Source organism: Acanthopagrus latus, chromosome 2 (assembly GCF_904848185.1).
Source record: "Acanthopagrus latus isolate v.2019 chromosome 2, fAcaLat1.1, whole genome shotgun sequence".
In the NCBI taxonomy this organism is placed as follows: domain Eukaryota; kingdom Metazoa; phylum Chordata; class Actinopteri; order Spariformes; family Sparidae; genus Acanthopagrus; species Acanthopagrus latus.
The window spans coordinates 12,779,600-12,793,897 of NC_051040.1; the positions used below are offsets into that span (position 1 = coordinate 12,779,600).

The 14,298-nt window shown below is 41.2% G+C and overlaps 1 protein-coding gene across 4 annotated transcripts in view; it reads right to left on the minus strand.

The window, feature by feature from the left end:
- Positions 1-14,298, minus strand: part of cux1b (cut-like homeobox 1b) — a 67,180-nt gene that overhangs the window by 21,909 nt on the left and 30,973 nt on the right. For all 4 annotated transcript variants that reach the window (XM_037121302.1, XM_037121278.1, XM_037121283.1 and 1 more), the window contains exons 5-9: positions 13,650-13,787; positions 11,231-11,354; positions 7,253-7,329; positions 6,759-6,825; positions 1,639-1,687 (exon numbers count right to left, since the gene is read on the minus strand). In XM_037121302.1, the coding sequence (XP_036977197.1) occupies positions 1,639-1,687; positions 6,759-6,825; positions 7,253-7,329; positions 11,231-11,354; positions 13,650-13,787 (455 nt within the window). The remainder of the gene's footprint in view (positions 1-1,638; positions 1,688-6,758; positions 6,826-7,252; positions 7,330-11,230; positions 11,355-13,649; positions 13,788-14,298) is intronic.

The window sequence follows — 14,298 nt, forward strand, 5'->3', positions numbered from 1 at the left end:
CCGGTTTAGTAGGTGTGTAATGAAAATGTAAAACAAACAGCAGCCCTCACAGAAATAAAGAAAGTCTTTATTTGTTAATATAGGCCATATTTCATACATTCTGAATGGATATGACTATTCATATTTTCAAAAGATAACGCTGAAGTTTTATATTTTTTGGTACACTCAACAAATCCCAGAAAAAAAGACCCAAACAAGAAGACTAGTGTTTTGTTAAGTGGCTCCCCCACTTATTCCTGACTGGAGTGACTTTTGTGGTTTGAAGGGGTATTTATTTTTGCTCTGGTGTGGGTGATATGCTACTGTATATTAAGGATATACACTATTAACATCTTTTTTCTTTGTTTGCCTATGGCTGCATTACTTTCAGACTTTGTATGCTGTTTTGGTGTCAAGAAACACGTTAACTGCTACGTTTATAATGTCTATAATGAATATATACCTTTATATCGTTTTATAAATGCTCTGCTGACAAAACTGTATTTTCTTGCAAAAAAAAATAAAATAAATCAAATCAAATCATAGATAACAAATTCGGAAAATATATCAATACATTAGATCTTTTCCAGCCCCCGTCAGCCCTGGTTTGTTCCTACTGAAGATGTAAATCTTTAAAAAAGGGTCAATAATATATTTGTTATGCTGGAGGCAATCTGGAGATAACGTGGTTGATAATGCTCATGTTTCCTCTATTCAGAGTTTCTGGAATAAAGAGCAACTATCTCCTCAAAAACCCAGGGTTTCAATGTCAGTACAACATGACTCACAGCCCTCTATCTTGGAAACATCCCTGACAGGCTGAGGAAAAATGATACCTGCCTCTGTAAGAACTTGCTGGCAGCAAGTAAAAAGGCCAAAATACTGCTGACCTTTTTTGTCAATATAGTTAAACACCTACAAAAATGACTATACGTCCATACGGCTCAGAGAGGACTTGTAAGAAAAACGGTGTGAAAAATGACGTGTTTATTTAGTAAACAAGATGGATTAATATTACTGTATGTACTATGAACGACATTATATTTTAAAGTCAGCTAATCGTCTTGATTTACTGATAACCCCATGACCTATCTGCTTTGTTTAAAATCATTTCCTGTTTGCTTTTAATTTACTGTCACTGTCATGTCAAAGATGTTCGCAACTAAAACATTTGTTAGATTGTTAGAAAATGCTTAACAATCCTCTTAGTAACAGCTCGACACTGGTGTTTCTCAAACGGGAGATGACTGAATATGTGTTGTAGACTATTTTGTGGAACAACACACATTTGGTCGAGAGTATTTTTGAGAGTAGGGTGACGAACAGGAGCAGCTCGAAAGACAGCCATTGTTCAACATAATGAAGGAACATGTCACCCTGTGCAAATGTGTGGCTCACTGATGTGTTTTTAACAGTTTTTGAACGACAAAGGGCTCAATGGTACAAAAAGCCATGTGAGCATTTGCATACCGAGACAATACTTACAATACAATACAGAATATCATTTGATTAGATGTTTGAGTTGTAGCAAATTCACACATTTCATTGCAAGGTCTTTAGTCAGTGACCAAATTGCCTTTTCTGTATTAGGAGGAGCCCGGTGGTGTGGACAATTTAGACACTGCTGTGTATAAATGTACAATTAGTATGTCAAGTTACCTGGTTGGCTCTTTCCAGGTCGGTCATCACCATCTCAATCTCATCGGCCCTGAGAAAGACATTTATTGTTACAACAGAGGATGTGACAGGGTTTTTAAAAGACTCACTCAAACATAGCAAACAAATAAAAACAAGGAATGGATGAAGAGAGATGATTTGCTGGAAGAAGAGTACACTGTGCACAAATCACGTGGGCATGAGTACAATTGTCAGAGAGCACACATTTGGAAAATGCTGGTGCCGTGTCCATTAAGCTACTGTCTAAATTTCACCTTAATCCATTGATTGTGAACTCCATAACCCAAACAGCTTGTATGTGTGCGTGCATACATGTATTTAAGTGTGTGTGCGTGTGTGTGTGTCTATGTGTGTGGGTGTGCACATGTAAGCCCCTAAACCCAGGCCACACTAAAACAGAGGGATTACATTAATAGAGCTCTAAGTCCTAATACAGCAGACTAATCTGCTATGAAGCTGTGTGATTGTGTCTGACTAATGGTCTGGATGGGGGCCACGGTTCACCTCTCACTTGCTAGAGGTCAGATGGCAGGGATACATCCCCATAATACTAGGGATGCACAACTGTGACTCTCTTAGCTAATACAGATATGTTGTTTAAAATCAAATTGTTATTTATTCCCCGTTTTGCAGGAGGAAATGAAACGGGAAAATTATTAACTTCACATATCAACTCAACTTTTGAGAAGTCATTCAGTCTTCATTACACCATCTTTGAAAGAGCACAACTTCAATCATACAAATTTATGAAGCAACCCTTTTATATAACCTTCTTTCACATGAAAAGGGTTCTCTTTTTTGAATAGTAACTGCTTCAGAAGCTTTTTTAGCCTGTTATACAACTACCTACTCAATGAGAAGAATTGTTCAGCACTCAGATAGCCTTACAAAGTGATGGCAGGAACGTCAGGACTCACAAGCGAGTAGCTCATAAATCTGCCTGCACAAAATTAATGTGACACAACAGATAAACCGCTATCAGTGATTTTCATCTTACTTGCCGATAGCAGTGAACAGTGCAAATATCAGCCAATGTGGATGTTCAGCTAATAAAGCAGTGCATTGCTACATAATAACACACATTACTGGACTTTGGAGAAACTGTTTAACAACCATCTTTCATGAGTTTGTCTTGCATTATATTTATATATTTATACAGCACCTCTAAATAAATGCCTACATATGAATGGTCATATTTGTTCATTAGCTGTGAGTAGAACTAAAATAAATAATGAATGAATGAATGAATGAATGAATGAATGAACTATTCTGATAAATCAATTAAATTAAATTAACATTTAAGCAAAAATGTCAAACATTTACTGGTTCCAGATTAATAAATATTGGAGGATGTCGCTTGGGGACATTCTATAGACTTAACAATTTAGTATGAAAATAATCAGCAGATTAATTGATTATGAAAATATGACTCATCAACTGATGCACTAGTTGTGTGCGCAAAAATAAACATTCTGAATACCTTTTGCTGTATGATGAAGTTACAATTGGAAAATATTAATGACACGCCTTCAAAACTCCTTGGGTGCCATTCACTGCATTACAAAGATGCAGTGTGTGCTCGTGTGTTTATTTAAAACATTACTCGCTAATAAGAGTACATGGATGGCACTGAACACAGAGTTGTGAGTGCATATGTGCACCACTGCATCCATTAAGACCTTTTGATTTCACTGCAATCTTTTGATAGTGAACCCAATAACCCACGCAGCTTTTGTATTTGTGTGTCACAGTATGAGAAACAGTGTTATGTCCCATAGGCCTGAGTACTACTGATTTGAATGTGTTTAACAAAACAGACACAGTTGATATTAGGTCAACATTGTGCCACAGGCGATGCAGCAAAAAGAATCAGATGTGGGTGGGAGAGCTTTTCACTCTCTGCTTTTATTCTTTTCCCTAACAGTTAAAAGGATCTAGTATGCATTTAAGCAACATAATAGTACACTACCTCACCAGCTTTTATCCTGTCTTAAGCTATAGTGTGCGGGAACCACGTGCGCACTCAATCGCGATCCCACACACACAAACGTAAGGTCAGGGAGCCAACAAGCCAGAAAAGCTTGTAATGGAGAGCGTTTATGGGTAGTAATGCAACCCAAATACACCACCGCTCCTGCTCCAAATGTGATCATTTAATCAAAGTACAGATGCACAAAGTCTTCTTAAATAACCCTTGGATTTGGCTGTATTTGGGAATTATAAAGGCAAAGCTAGAGGCTGAGGGCCAAAGCAGATCACAGGGAAGGGATTTTCTGCATATCCTGATACAGTCAGTCAGTCGCCGGGCAGGGCAGGAAACTGTCCATGGGCAGCCGATGCACCCGGTGGAATTAATTCATCAAACACTGAACAGTAAAGGGACGGTCCTTCGCAATGACAAATCCTGATTTTAGGACGGCAAAACTTTATGGATAAAGCTCTATACAGCAGCCACAGGGAGGAGCTATAGAGTAGATGCACAGCTGCACTCAAAAATCGCATACACCAAAACACACACACATTCTTTTGTACCATGACAGCCAATGGGTGCACCCAGTGACATCAGTGAGTACTGTAGGACTTCTGAAACAAGCCCAGAGCCTCTAAGCCCCTACTGTACTTCCTCCATCTCAGACAGGCCTTTTCATCTCTTATCATCTTCTCCTCTCTCTTGCTCCTTACTCGACCGGCTCCTTTTCTTTTTCCACCCTCTGCCTGCCTCTATCCTTCCCCCCTTCAACCCGTTTCCCTTCCCATTGCCCTCCACTTTTTCTCCTTTCATCTTTCTTTTTCACCCCCTTCCACCTCCCCTCTCTCATCTTTCGCCCTCTCTTCCTCGGCCTCTGTCCTCGGTGCCAGCAGGATATTCCCCTGATTTAGATTTTCATTTCCCTCCTCTATCACGCTCTTATCCCCTCTTCCTCGCTGTAGCCTCCAGCCCGACTTGCTTTTTGCCCTCTAGCTTTCATCACTCCATTCCTTTTCTTTCCTTGGCTTTCTCCACATTGCGTTTTCACAGCGTGTTACCTTGGGGATTTCAAGGAGGCTTAAAAAGAAGCTAGCTGCGAGAGTGTGCCTGTGTGTGTGTGTGTTTGTGTGTGTGTGTGTGTGTGTTTGTGTTGTGCGCCATTTTGTACTTATATGTGCTTCAAATGGACACAGGAAAAGCCTAGTGACCGTTGCTTAATTATCAGCAATTAAATGCATTTCCCAAAATGGTATCAAGCCTTTACGCGCAGATAAAGCTTCACATACACAAACAGAGGAAAGCACACACACACACACACACGCGCACACACACACACACACACACAGAGCATCCTGTGGGGCTGGAGATCAATATATCATTAATCTTTAACAGGGACTAAACGGGTAAAACGCGGCCAGTCAGACCCTCACAGCGCTAACACAGAGAGGGGGCTACGCTACATCTGCAGGCCCGCCTCCCAATGAAGCTCACACACACACTGGGCACTGCAACATCGACCAAAATTCTCAGGGACTGTGTGTACGTCCGTGTGTGCGTGTTGCGCGTGCTGGTGTGTATTTTAAAAGGCAGATTACCCGAATGTAGCAAGAGGATGGGGGATTTGTCACGCAATGTCCTCCTTAGTGGAAAGTTTAAAGCAAGTGTGTGTTTGTGCAAGTGTGTGTCTGTGTCTGTGTGGAAAAAGCCCATGATATGTATGGCGTTTGTGTTTAGCTGTGCCAAAATGTATGCAGTCAAAGGGTTAAAAGTTGTGTTCAGCCAAACACTGGCGATTTGCTCAGCCAAGCAGTAAACGGGGAAAGGACTCCAAGGACTGGGAGGGTGCAGGGTTAGAGAGGGTTTGTGTGTGCTTTAAAGCGTTGCATTAAAATTTCAGATCACAGCACGCCACATAGTCAAGGACCCTGACTGCCTCAGGCTCACGAGTGAGTGCGTGTATTTGTATGTGTGTGTGTGCAAGTGTGTGTGTGGATGTGGGCCGGCATGTGTTTATTAGCTTCTGTAAGCAAATGGGGCCTTACTATGTGTGTCGTTTCAAAATGTGTTTTCTTTCGACACGAAAGGAAACAGACGAGGACAGGAAAACAAGAGGAGCGGTGCGATAGAGTCATGGGGAGAGAAAATACAGGCTGATAGACGATGAAACCTATTGATTAGTGCCATTACACTGCATGTAATATCTTCCTGTGGCCTTTCCTCTTACACTTACAAACGCACGACGTAGGAGATAAAAGAAAACGTGTGGGAGTGAGGGAGGTAGAAACTGGAGAAAAAAGTACTGTGAGGGAGAGAGAGGGGGGATCGATCTGTTTTTAACAGCCAATCAATTTAACAACTCTGTTAATGGAGAGACACAGTGAGTTTGGGGCACGGTAAATGTGGTGGGGGGAAACCTTAAAAGCCAACTTGATACTCTTCCACACTTTCTGTACGGGGCACATGCAGGACACCCTTGATCATTTTTGGATTTATAAGACACTTGATGCTTAAAGAAAGGTGCAATATGGGGATGAAAGCTTTGCTTTTCTTCTCAAAATTGTAAACTTTCTGAATGCGGTTCAGATGTTTGAATGGTTCAGGTTCCCGCTACTAACCCTGAGGGAACAAGGGGTGTGAATGCCATAAAGTGCCACTTCGCAGTGTGGAGTGCTGACATGGAAAAGCTTCTGTTCTCATCCTTGCCACCACTATGAGATCAATAATGATAGATGCCAACAGCTCAAGTAATTGAAGCTACTTTATCTTAGAAGCCTGAGCGGCTTTAAGTCAGAGATCTCAAAGTGACCCTCGTCAGCCTCGCCTTTCTGTCGTGACCCTGATGAATCACAGGGCACTTTAGCCTACACCACACAAAAAAATGTCTCTATTTTGGTGCTCAGTGTGGCGGCAGACTGCATCACAATTCACGTCAGTATTTGGAGTGTGTGGGTAATGCTGGGATTCGGACCCTGCTGAGCGTTGTGGGACACGATCCAGCTGTTAGGGAGAATAGGGGGAGTTTCCGGGCAAGGAGACGCACTAAACAGCATGATTATGTCAGGCAGCAGAATCAGGAGGAGCCAGAGGGGAGAAGTCATCCGCAAACACACACACAGATCAGCGAGACACGTACTTTGCTGTGGATTCCTCGTCATACTTGGTCTTCAAATCAAAGAGCTCGGCCTGAGTTGTTTCAAGTGCTGTAAGAGACGGGGAGAGAGTCAGTCGCAAGTCTCCCTGCTGAGTAAAAGAACTTAAGTGTAAACAATATTTTTTAAAAGGACCTGTAAACACATTTTGTTAAATAACTTGTCACAAAAGGGATTTCTGTTTTTGTGCTGTTCTCACTGGTTTGAAGTGACAGTTATAGAGCCATTAGTCAGTGTTTCCCAGTCACTGTAAATCTGATCAAACCACACCCACTCAGTCCAGATGATGCAGATTGAGATTAAAGTGTTAAACTTCATTATGGATGAGTTTTTTCCCAAAACTTCAGCAGTGAAGGAACGTAAAGTGAGACATACTTAAGATTTCCGTTTTAGATCCCCAACCCATATTCAGTCATAAGGTTGCCATTTTCTCTGAGTTGGTCAAAACAGTACCCGGGTCTGTAAAGAAGGCTGGTACCTGTCTGTAGGGACTGGGCCTTGTGTTCGGCCTCTTCCAACCTTGAGGACATGGAGTCCTGGCTCTCCTGGAGTTTCCTACAGAAGGCAGGAAAAAAGAAAAGAGCAGAAAGTCAAAGATAGAGATACTGACTCAGTAAATCTTGGGTTCACACTTTGTGGCAACTATTCTCTATTTTCCCACCATTTCTGAAGTGTTTTCCCCACTAAAATCCTCCCAAACACAACCCACTCCTCATTAAGCAGCCCTATTAGGCAGGAATGTCTGGCCACTGGGGCACACTGCACCCGGGGGGGGGGGGAGAGAGAGAGAGAGAGAGAGAGAGAGAGAGAGAGAGAGAGAGAGAGAGAGAGAGAAGGGGTTGAGTAAGGGGGGGGGGGGCACAAACCACAAGGATAAAATAGATTCATTCTTAGCATATAAAAAGTTGGGCTCTGCTGAGAAATTGCCACTGCGTGTAAAAACATCAATAATCTAGCACAAAGACAGTCTTTATGGCACTCTTTGATGCCCCCCTTCACCGCCAATCTGTCTCTCCTGTCATCTCTATTTTTCTGCCCTCTACTTCATCCTTTCATCTCTCCCTCTCTCTCTCTCTGTCCCTCTCTCTCCCTCCTTTCCTCACTCCTTGCAGGATAAAATGCATCAGAGGTGCCATCCATTTACTGCCCCTCTCAGACACAGGAAGTCAGCTCTCTGCAGACAGGAAGGGGCCTATAAAACACTGACGTAAAGGAAATACAGTTGGACAATTGATCTTCTACAGTACGTCTGAAAGGGGCAGCGAGCTTCAGTGCAGCTTCGCGGGAAACTAGATGATTGACATGAGGGGGAAAATATGAGATCTGGAGAGTACGTTAGTCAACACAAATCTTGTAAAATCGACTTCACGCGGGCCAGACTTTTATCAAAATGATCAATGAGGGAGATTTCTTCTGAAGCGCTTTAAGGATTGTAGTGGAGTGTGAAAACATCAGTGGCAGTCTTCGGCAGTGCTGCGTAGGGCTGTCAACAAATATTCTAAATTCAAATATATATTCGAATATTAAAAAAAGAAAAGATTCGATTGTGAAAATTAATATTCCACTGTGGAAAAAAACACATCAGCGGCTCCTTTGCAAGTGGGCGCACAGCATGGTGGGTCAGGGACAGGTCACAGGAGTCGCTCTTGTACCGCGTCACTCACTGCTGAAAGTGAGACGCGACATGGTTTGGACTCCAAGCAACCTAAAAAGCCCGGTTTGGAAATAATGTGGATTTTGGTCGGTAGACGGCAAAAATGCGGAGCCGCAAGTTGTATGCAACCTGTGTAAGCTACAGTCAGCTTATCATTCCACCACTAGCAATATGAGGGCACATCCTGAAAATGTGCACCCAAATGAGCATGCCATGATGTCTCCAACTAAAACAGCCACATCTCAATGATTTTTCACCACCAGCCACAAGCTCTTTGTCTACAGCACGACAAGAGGCATGCAAGAAGAAACTTGCTTCGTTCATGGGCAAGGATATGAGGCCGATCAGTATCATTGATGGCACAGGCTTCAGAAAGTTTTGTCAAGAACTGGAACTGAGGTAACGTATCTCGAAAATAAGTAGTTATGTCTCGTTGTATTAGTTTGTCCTCCTGTTATTGACATAATGCGCAAATATAGATATTTGAATGGTTCGAACTTACGTGTTTTTGTTTGTTTTTTTTGAGCGAATATTCGAACGTCATTTTGGAGCAATTTTGACAGCCCTAGTACTTCGTGATTCAGAATAAAAGCAGAGTGTGATGCAGCTGTCAGAACGTAATATAAAGTACTGCCATGTTTTCTTGAGAAAAACTGTGATGATGAAAAACTTTTCTGATAAAGTGTATGCTGGTAGGAGTTGCGAGCAGTATTCAAAATACAGCTTAATGATCAACGACCAGTCTTCTTCTGCGTAAACAAATAAACTGATGCTGTAGGAAAAATAAGACACTACATTTGACTTTTTTAAATGTTTTTTCTTTCAAAGAGACCCCATCCAATGAAAATCAAGTTTTTAACCTTGTTAACATGTCCATATAAACATGATACAAGAAATATCATGAGCTAATTAAGCAGTCAAAGCCATAGCTGAGCATTTCTGCTTTGGAACTGCAGTGTACCAATGAGTCTCAAACAACCAACTCAGAAACCTAAAGAACCAGTCCCATCAAACTTGCAGTGTGGGGCATTCAATACAATTAACAGAACACTGCTGGGAAACAAGTTGTATCCAGTAGAAGTCGGGTATGCCAAGTGTAGCTAGTTATCTGTATTTGCAATCTGTATTTGCAACTTTCAACAAAAGGCTGACACGTGTTTGGTTTTCACATCTAAAGCTGAAAAAATGGTGAGCGATCATGTTTTACCAAAGAACCTGGAAATATGTGAAGTTTAAGAATTCTGATTTTCAAGGCAAACTTCCACAGAGAACTTGTTTGTTGACAGGACTAATTTTTCAGAGTATTGTTACGAGAATTTTACCCAAAAACAAACAGCGTTTGCCACAAACTGAGGTTGAGGCCTGAAGCCATTATGTGTAGCCTAGATATAATATATATTATTCCAACAATCAAACAAAATACTGTGTACTATGATGCTGTCGTCCAGCCATGATTGTTATATTCCAATATGTCCATGGTGGAATCTGGTGAAACCAACTGTCCGTGTGCATGACTGGAGAAGCGCTCAACACCGAGTAGCTGAGCTTTACACCTGACATGTTGAATTTAATCTATTTGTTACTTGTTGTTTTAAGAATCTGTCTTCATTTCTCACTTACGACACATTTTCAGATTCGATACATCCATCACAGGCTTTAACTCCTGCTCACCCTCACTTAAAATGTGCCGTCTCTTTAAGCCCTGAGGCTGCAACAGCTAATCGTATGAGGGCTCATCATTTCAACTCTGCACACATGTATATTTATGCCTTTAATTTAAAATGGGGGCACATAGTTATCGAGGATAACTACATTTAGATTGACGGCTTAATTCTCCACCTGCACATGAAAACTGAACTTAATTTGGATTCATGCGATCATTTAAACCAGCCATAATCATATTAATCTGCATTTACTGAGTGATGTAGAAGGAAGAACGGTGCCCAAGTCTGTTGTTAAGAGAGCCACTATTATGTCTGCTCACACCTTGGGCAATTAGTTTAATTAACTTTGTGTTGAATGGGCTCATTCCTGGGAAAGGACAGTATCAGAAGTGACTTATTCTAGCGTTTGTAAGACTTAATAATACAATTTCAGTAGTTAGAATGGCCTTTTTTTCCATCTTCCCAAAATATCTTGCAGCAATTTTGAGTGTATTTATTACTGCCACCGGCTTCCTGTGTATCTGAAAATCACACAAACTTCAAAATGCCCTGAAAATGGGTTTTTGAAAAGGAAGTAACCTATTAAACCAAAATATATTACTTTGTGTCAAAATAAAGAGACAGGGAGGCACAAATCTTGCCATTATAGTTATTTGGTGGGTTTGATTCAAGGTTTCAAACACAGCAGAAGGCTGTGGCAGCAATTATTCAGAGCAAAATGGTTGAAACATATCGTGGTAAAGACAGAAAATAGGAGTCTGCGGTGTTGATTCCCATCAAGACAAGAATGGCAAGCACCCACATGACAAAAATGCTGGCATTGTCTTTTATGTAGGTTATTTTCCAGTCCTGCTCTCAGCTGTAAAAAAGGAGGCAATGCCGGGGAATAATTTGCTGATTAAACTGATAACTTCAAGAAAAAGTCCAAGGACTATTAGCTGAGATGAAATTATAAGTTGTGAATAACTCTGCTAAATTAAGTCAGGAATCTTAAACTTAGCACTCAAAGATCAGAATCATAGCAGGTCTGCCAGAGAGCACAATATCCCAAATGATTAAAATGGCAAAATAATGCAGAGGTTGGTAATTGAAGCACAGCCCAGCACACACACAGACACACACACATACAAAGTTATACCTCTCCTTCTCTGCATAGTCGTTGTGTAGCTGGAGCTGCTTCTCTTGGGCCAGGTTCTCAGCTTGATTCTTCAGAGACTGCTCGTACTCTCGGATCTTCTCCTTCAAGGCCTTAATGGTCACCTCTGGAGGAGGTAAAAGAAAGTCAAGCGTTTAGAGGAAATAGAGGGTGAGTTAACACACGGACAATTTGCAAATAAACAGACGGCAGCGGTTTCCTAGTTGTGATAAATGGCAGTGATGACGATAACAGTTTTGACTAGGGGCATTTGACCTTTGCTTAAGGAGCAGCTTTTCATATCCCACATTCTTCCTCTGTCAGCACAGACGAAGGCCGTGGCCCCTATGGCTCCTGCCTAATCTTTACATCCACGACTGGTATAGAATATTCAACTTTCACCAACAGTAGATATGCTGTATTCATTAGGGCTGCATTAGTGCTGAAACCCCATAACCTGCTGACGGCTGAGCTCTGTATGGGGCAGCCTGAAATAAATCTAACACATAACTGGGGTAATAAATAGGCCTCCGTGTGTGTGTCTGTGTGTGTGTGTGTTTCTCAGAGAAAGATATAAGTGAGTGAGACAATGATAAAGAGCATTGCTGGTTGCTGCCTTTGACTGAGGGCTCTTAGCACTTTGTGTGCGCGTGTGTGTGCGTGTGATTTAAACTCCAGTCTCACTGCTCTGACACATAATCAATAGAGGAGAGTCCCCTCAGAGCCCTCTTACCCCTTAACTGCTTAACTGAACTTTAAACATTTAGGTTGCGGGGATCAATGGCCCCTGCACTCTTTGTATGTGTGTGTGTGTGTGTGCGTGTGCAAGTGTGCGGGCAGGTCCGTGTGTGTGTTTAACAGGAGTGGGAGTTCCACAGTGTGTTTTGGGGTTTAAATATCCCCCATCTATTGAGGCGGGAAGGAGGGATAAAGGATGAGGGAACAGGAAAATCAATGGCAGAATGGAACCCTGCCGCTATCGAGCTGTTCCAATTAACTCTCGCTGAGGAAAGGGGGATTCCAAAACATTCCCTCCTCGCTCACTCACTCCTCCTTTTTCGACTGAAATTACACCACTTTTATTACGGCTTCTCACTCATCCCTCTGCCTTTGTCAGTTTTTCCATCTTTCTTTACCCTGAGGTAGCCTGTCGTTTTTTATTCATGAAACTGCGCCTCATGTTTTTTTTCCCCTGAAAACCTAGTTGAAAATGTAAAACCTTGTACATTTTTTGTGTGTTTGAAAAATTTATGAGGCATTAAAATATGTTGAAACGTGGCCTCTTTCTTTGAAAAGGGCTTCTAAATATGTTTCTTTGACCTTATATTTGCATTTAAAAGTCGTCTATATAAACATGCAGACAAAGTGGTGAGGTCATCCTCAAGGACCATTTCGGTGAAAAGAATAACTCACAATCTTTTTGTTAATAACTTGTTTCTGATTTGGAAATAAAGTCTGTATTTCATACGTAAATCATGTTATCTGCAACTCTGCACCTGAACATTTCTCATTGGCACATTTTATTTGTTTTACTTTTGCTAGAGTGGAATATCTTTTGTAGTCATCACAACTCAAATTGGAAATATGCTAATTGTTTTTCATCTTGTTTTGTGTAGTATTTCCAAAGGACAGACATTGATCACCTAAAACAAGGGTGCAATATTCACGTTTTGTTAATGAATGTTTAAGTTCTAGCCGCAAATTAATGTTACCTTTGTTTTTTTGGCTAATGAGTGAAACAAATCTACCAGCCACTTGCATATTTCTTTTATGTCGATACTTGGCTAAATGTTGTTTCAGGCTTAAATTTCATTTTTATATTCATGACTTGGCAAAACCCTTTACACGGGGGTCTTAAACTTTCACATCAGGTCACTCTGCAGTTGATTTGATTTGATTTATTTTTACATGGACAACACACACTGATTAACATCATGTAAATGTGCCGGTATTAGCCAAAAGTCTAATTTCTAAGCGTTTGGTTGAACATGAGATGTTAAATTTGCCATCCAAACAACAATATGAGTTTTGATTCTCACAGGAGCAGCCTTATCCACCATCTCTGAAAATTCAGTGGTTGTAACTGTGTTAGCCAAAAGTCTAATTTCTAAGCGTTTGGTTGAACATGAGATGTTAAATTTGCCATCCAAACAACAATATGAGTTTTGATTCTCACAGGAGCAGCCTTATCCACCATCTCTGAAAATTCAGTGGTTGTAACTGATTACAGTAATGAGGGAGATATAATCTATCAGATAATTAACTTCATTAAAACATTGTCCAACAACACAAAAACTGATTGCAGGTGTATGAAATTTTGATACGTAATCATCTGTGAGAGGCGCATGGATGTAGGCCGCACAATCAATCTAAGTCGGTAAAATCCCAACGTGTGCGCCTTTGCATGTGTCCTGTCTCTAACCTTGGTTTTTGACCTCTGCAAACTCTTTGTTGTAGTCCTCCAGTGTCTCTCGAAGTTTGGTGTTCTCTGTCTCAATGTCGTGCATCCTCTGGAGCTTCAGCTGCAGCTGCTGAGCCAGCTCCAACACAGGTACAGGATCTGGCGGAGACAACGTACACCGCGTTAACACAGTGCAAAGCAGATTACACAAACAAGGGCGGCAAGGTGGCATGGTGAGCTAGGAATAACTATGTTCAAGGCCCTGGGAGAGGAAAGTGTTTGGCCTGATGAAGTGTCCTTGAGCAAGGCAATGAATCTCTAACAGCTCCAGGAAAGGTGTCCTAGAGCTGACCGTGACCTCTGAACTCCCTTTGGTGAATTACTGATGCCAGCAAGGACCAAAAAAGATCACAAATTACTAACAATATTTTGATGACATGAGTTATATGCACAGTCACTCCTGCGTCGGACTGCTATTAGTCAGTCTGACTACATACGGAACTAATCATTTCATCTGATACTGGATTATCAAAGGAATCTGGGTTTTTAACTTCATTTTTCAGGTTCAGGTTAAATTTGCTATATTTGTGTTTACATTAATGGTTATTACATGTAAAAATGTATTTCCCAGCTTGGTTAATTGGTCTTCTATTAATCACAATGTTATATT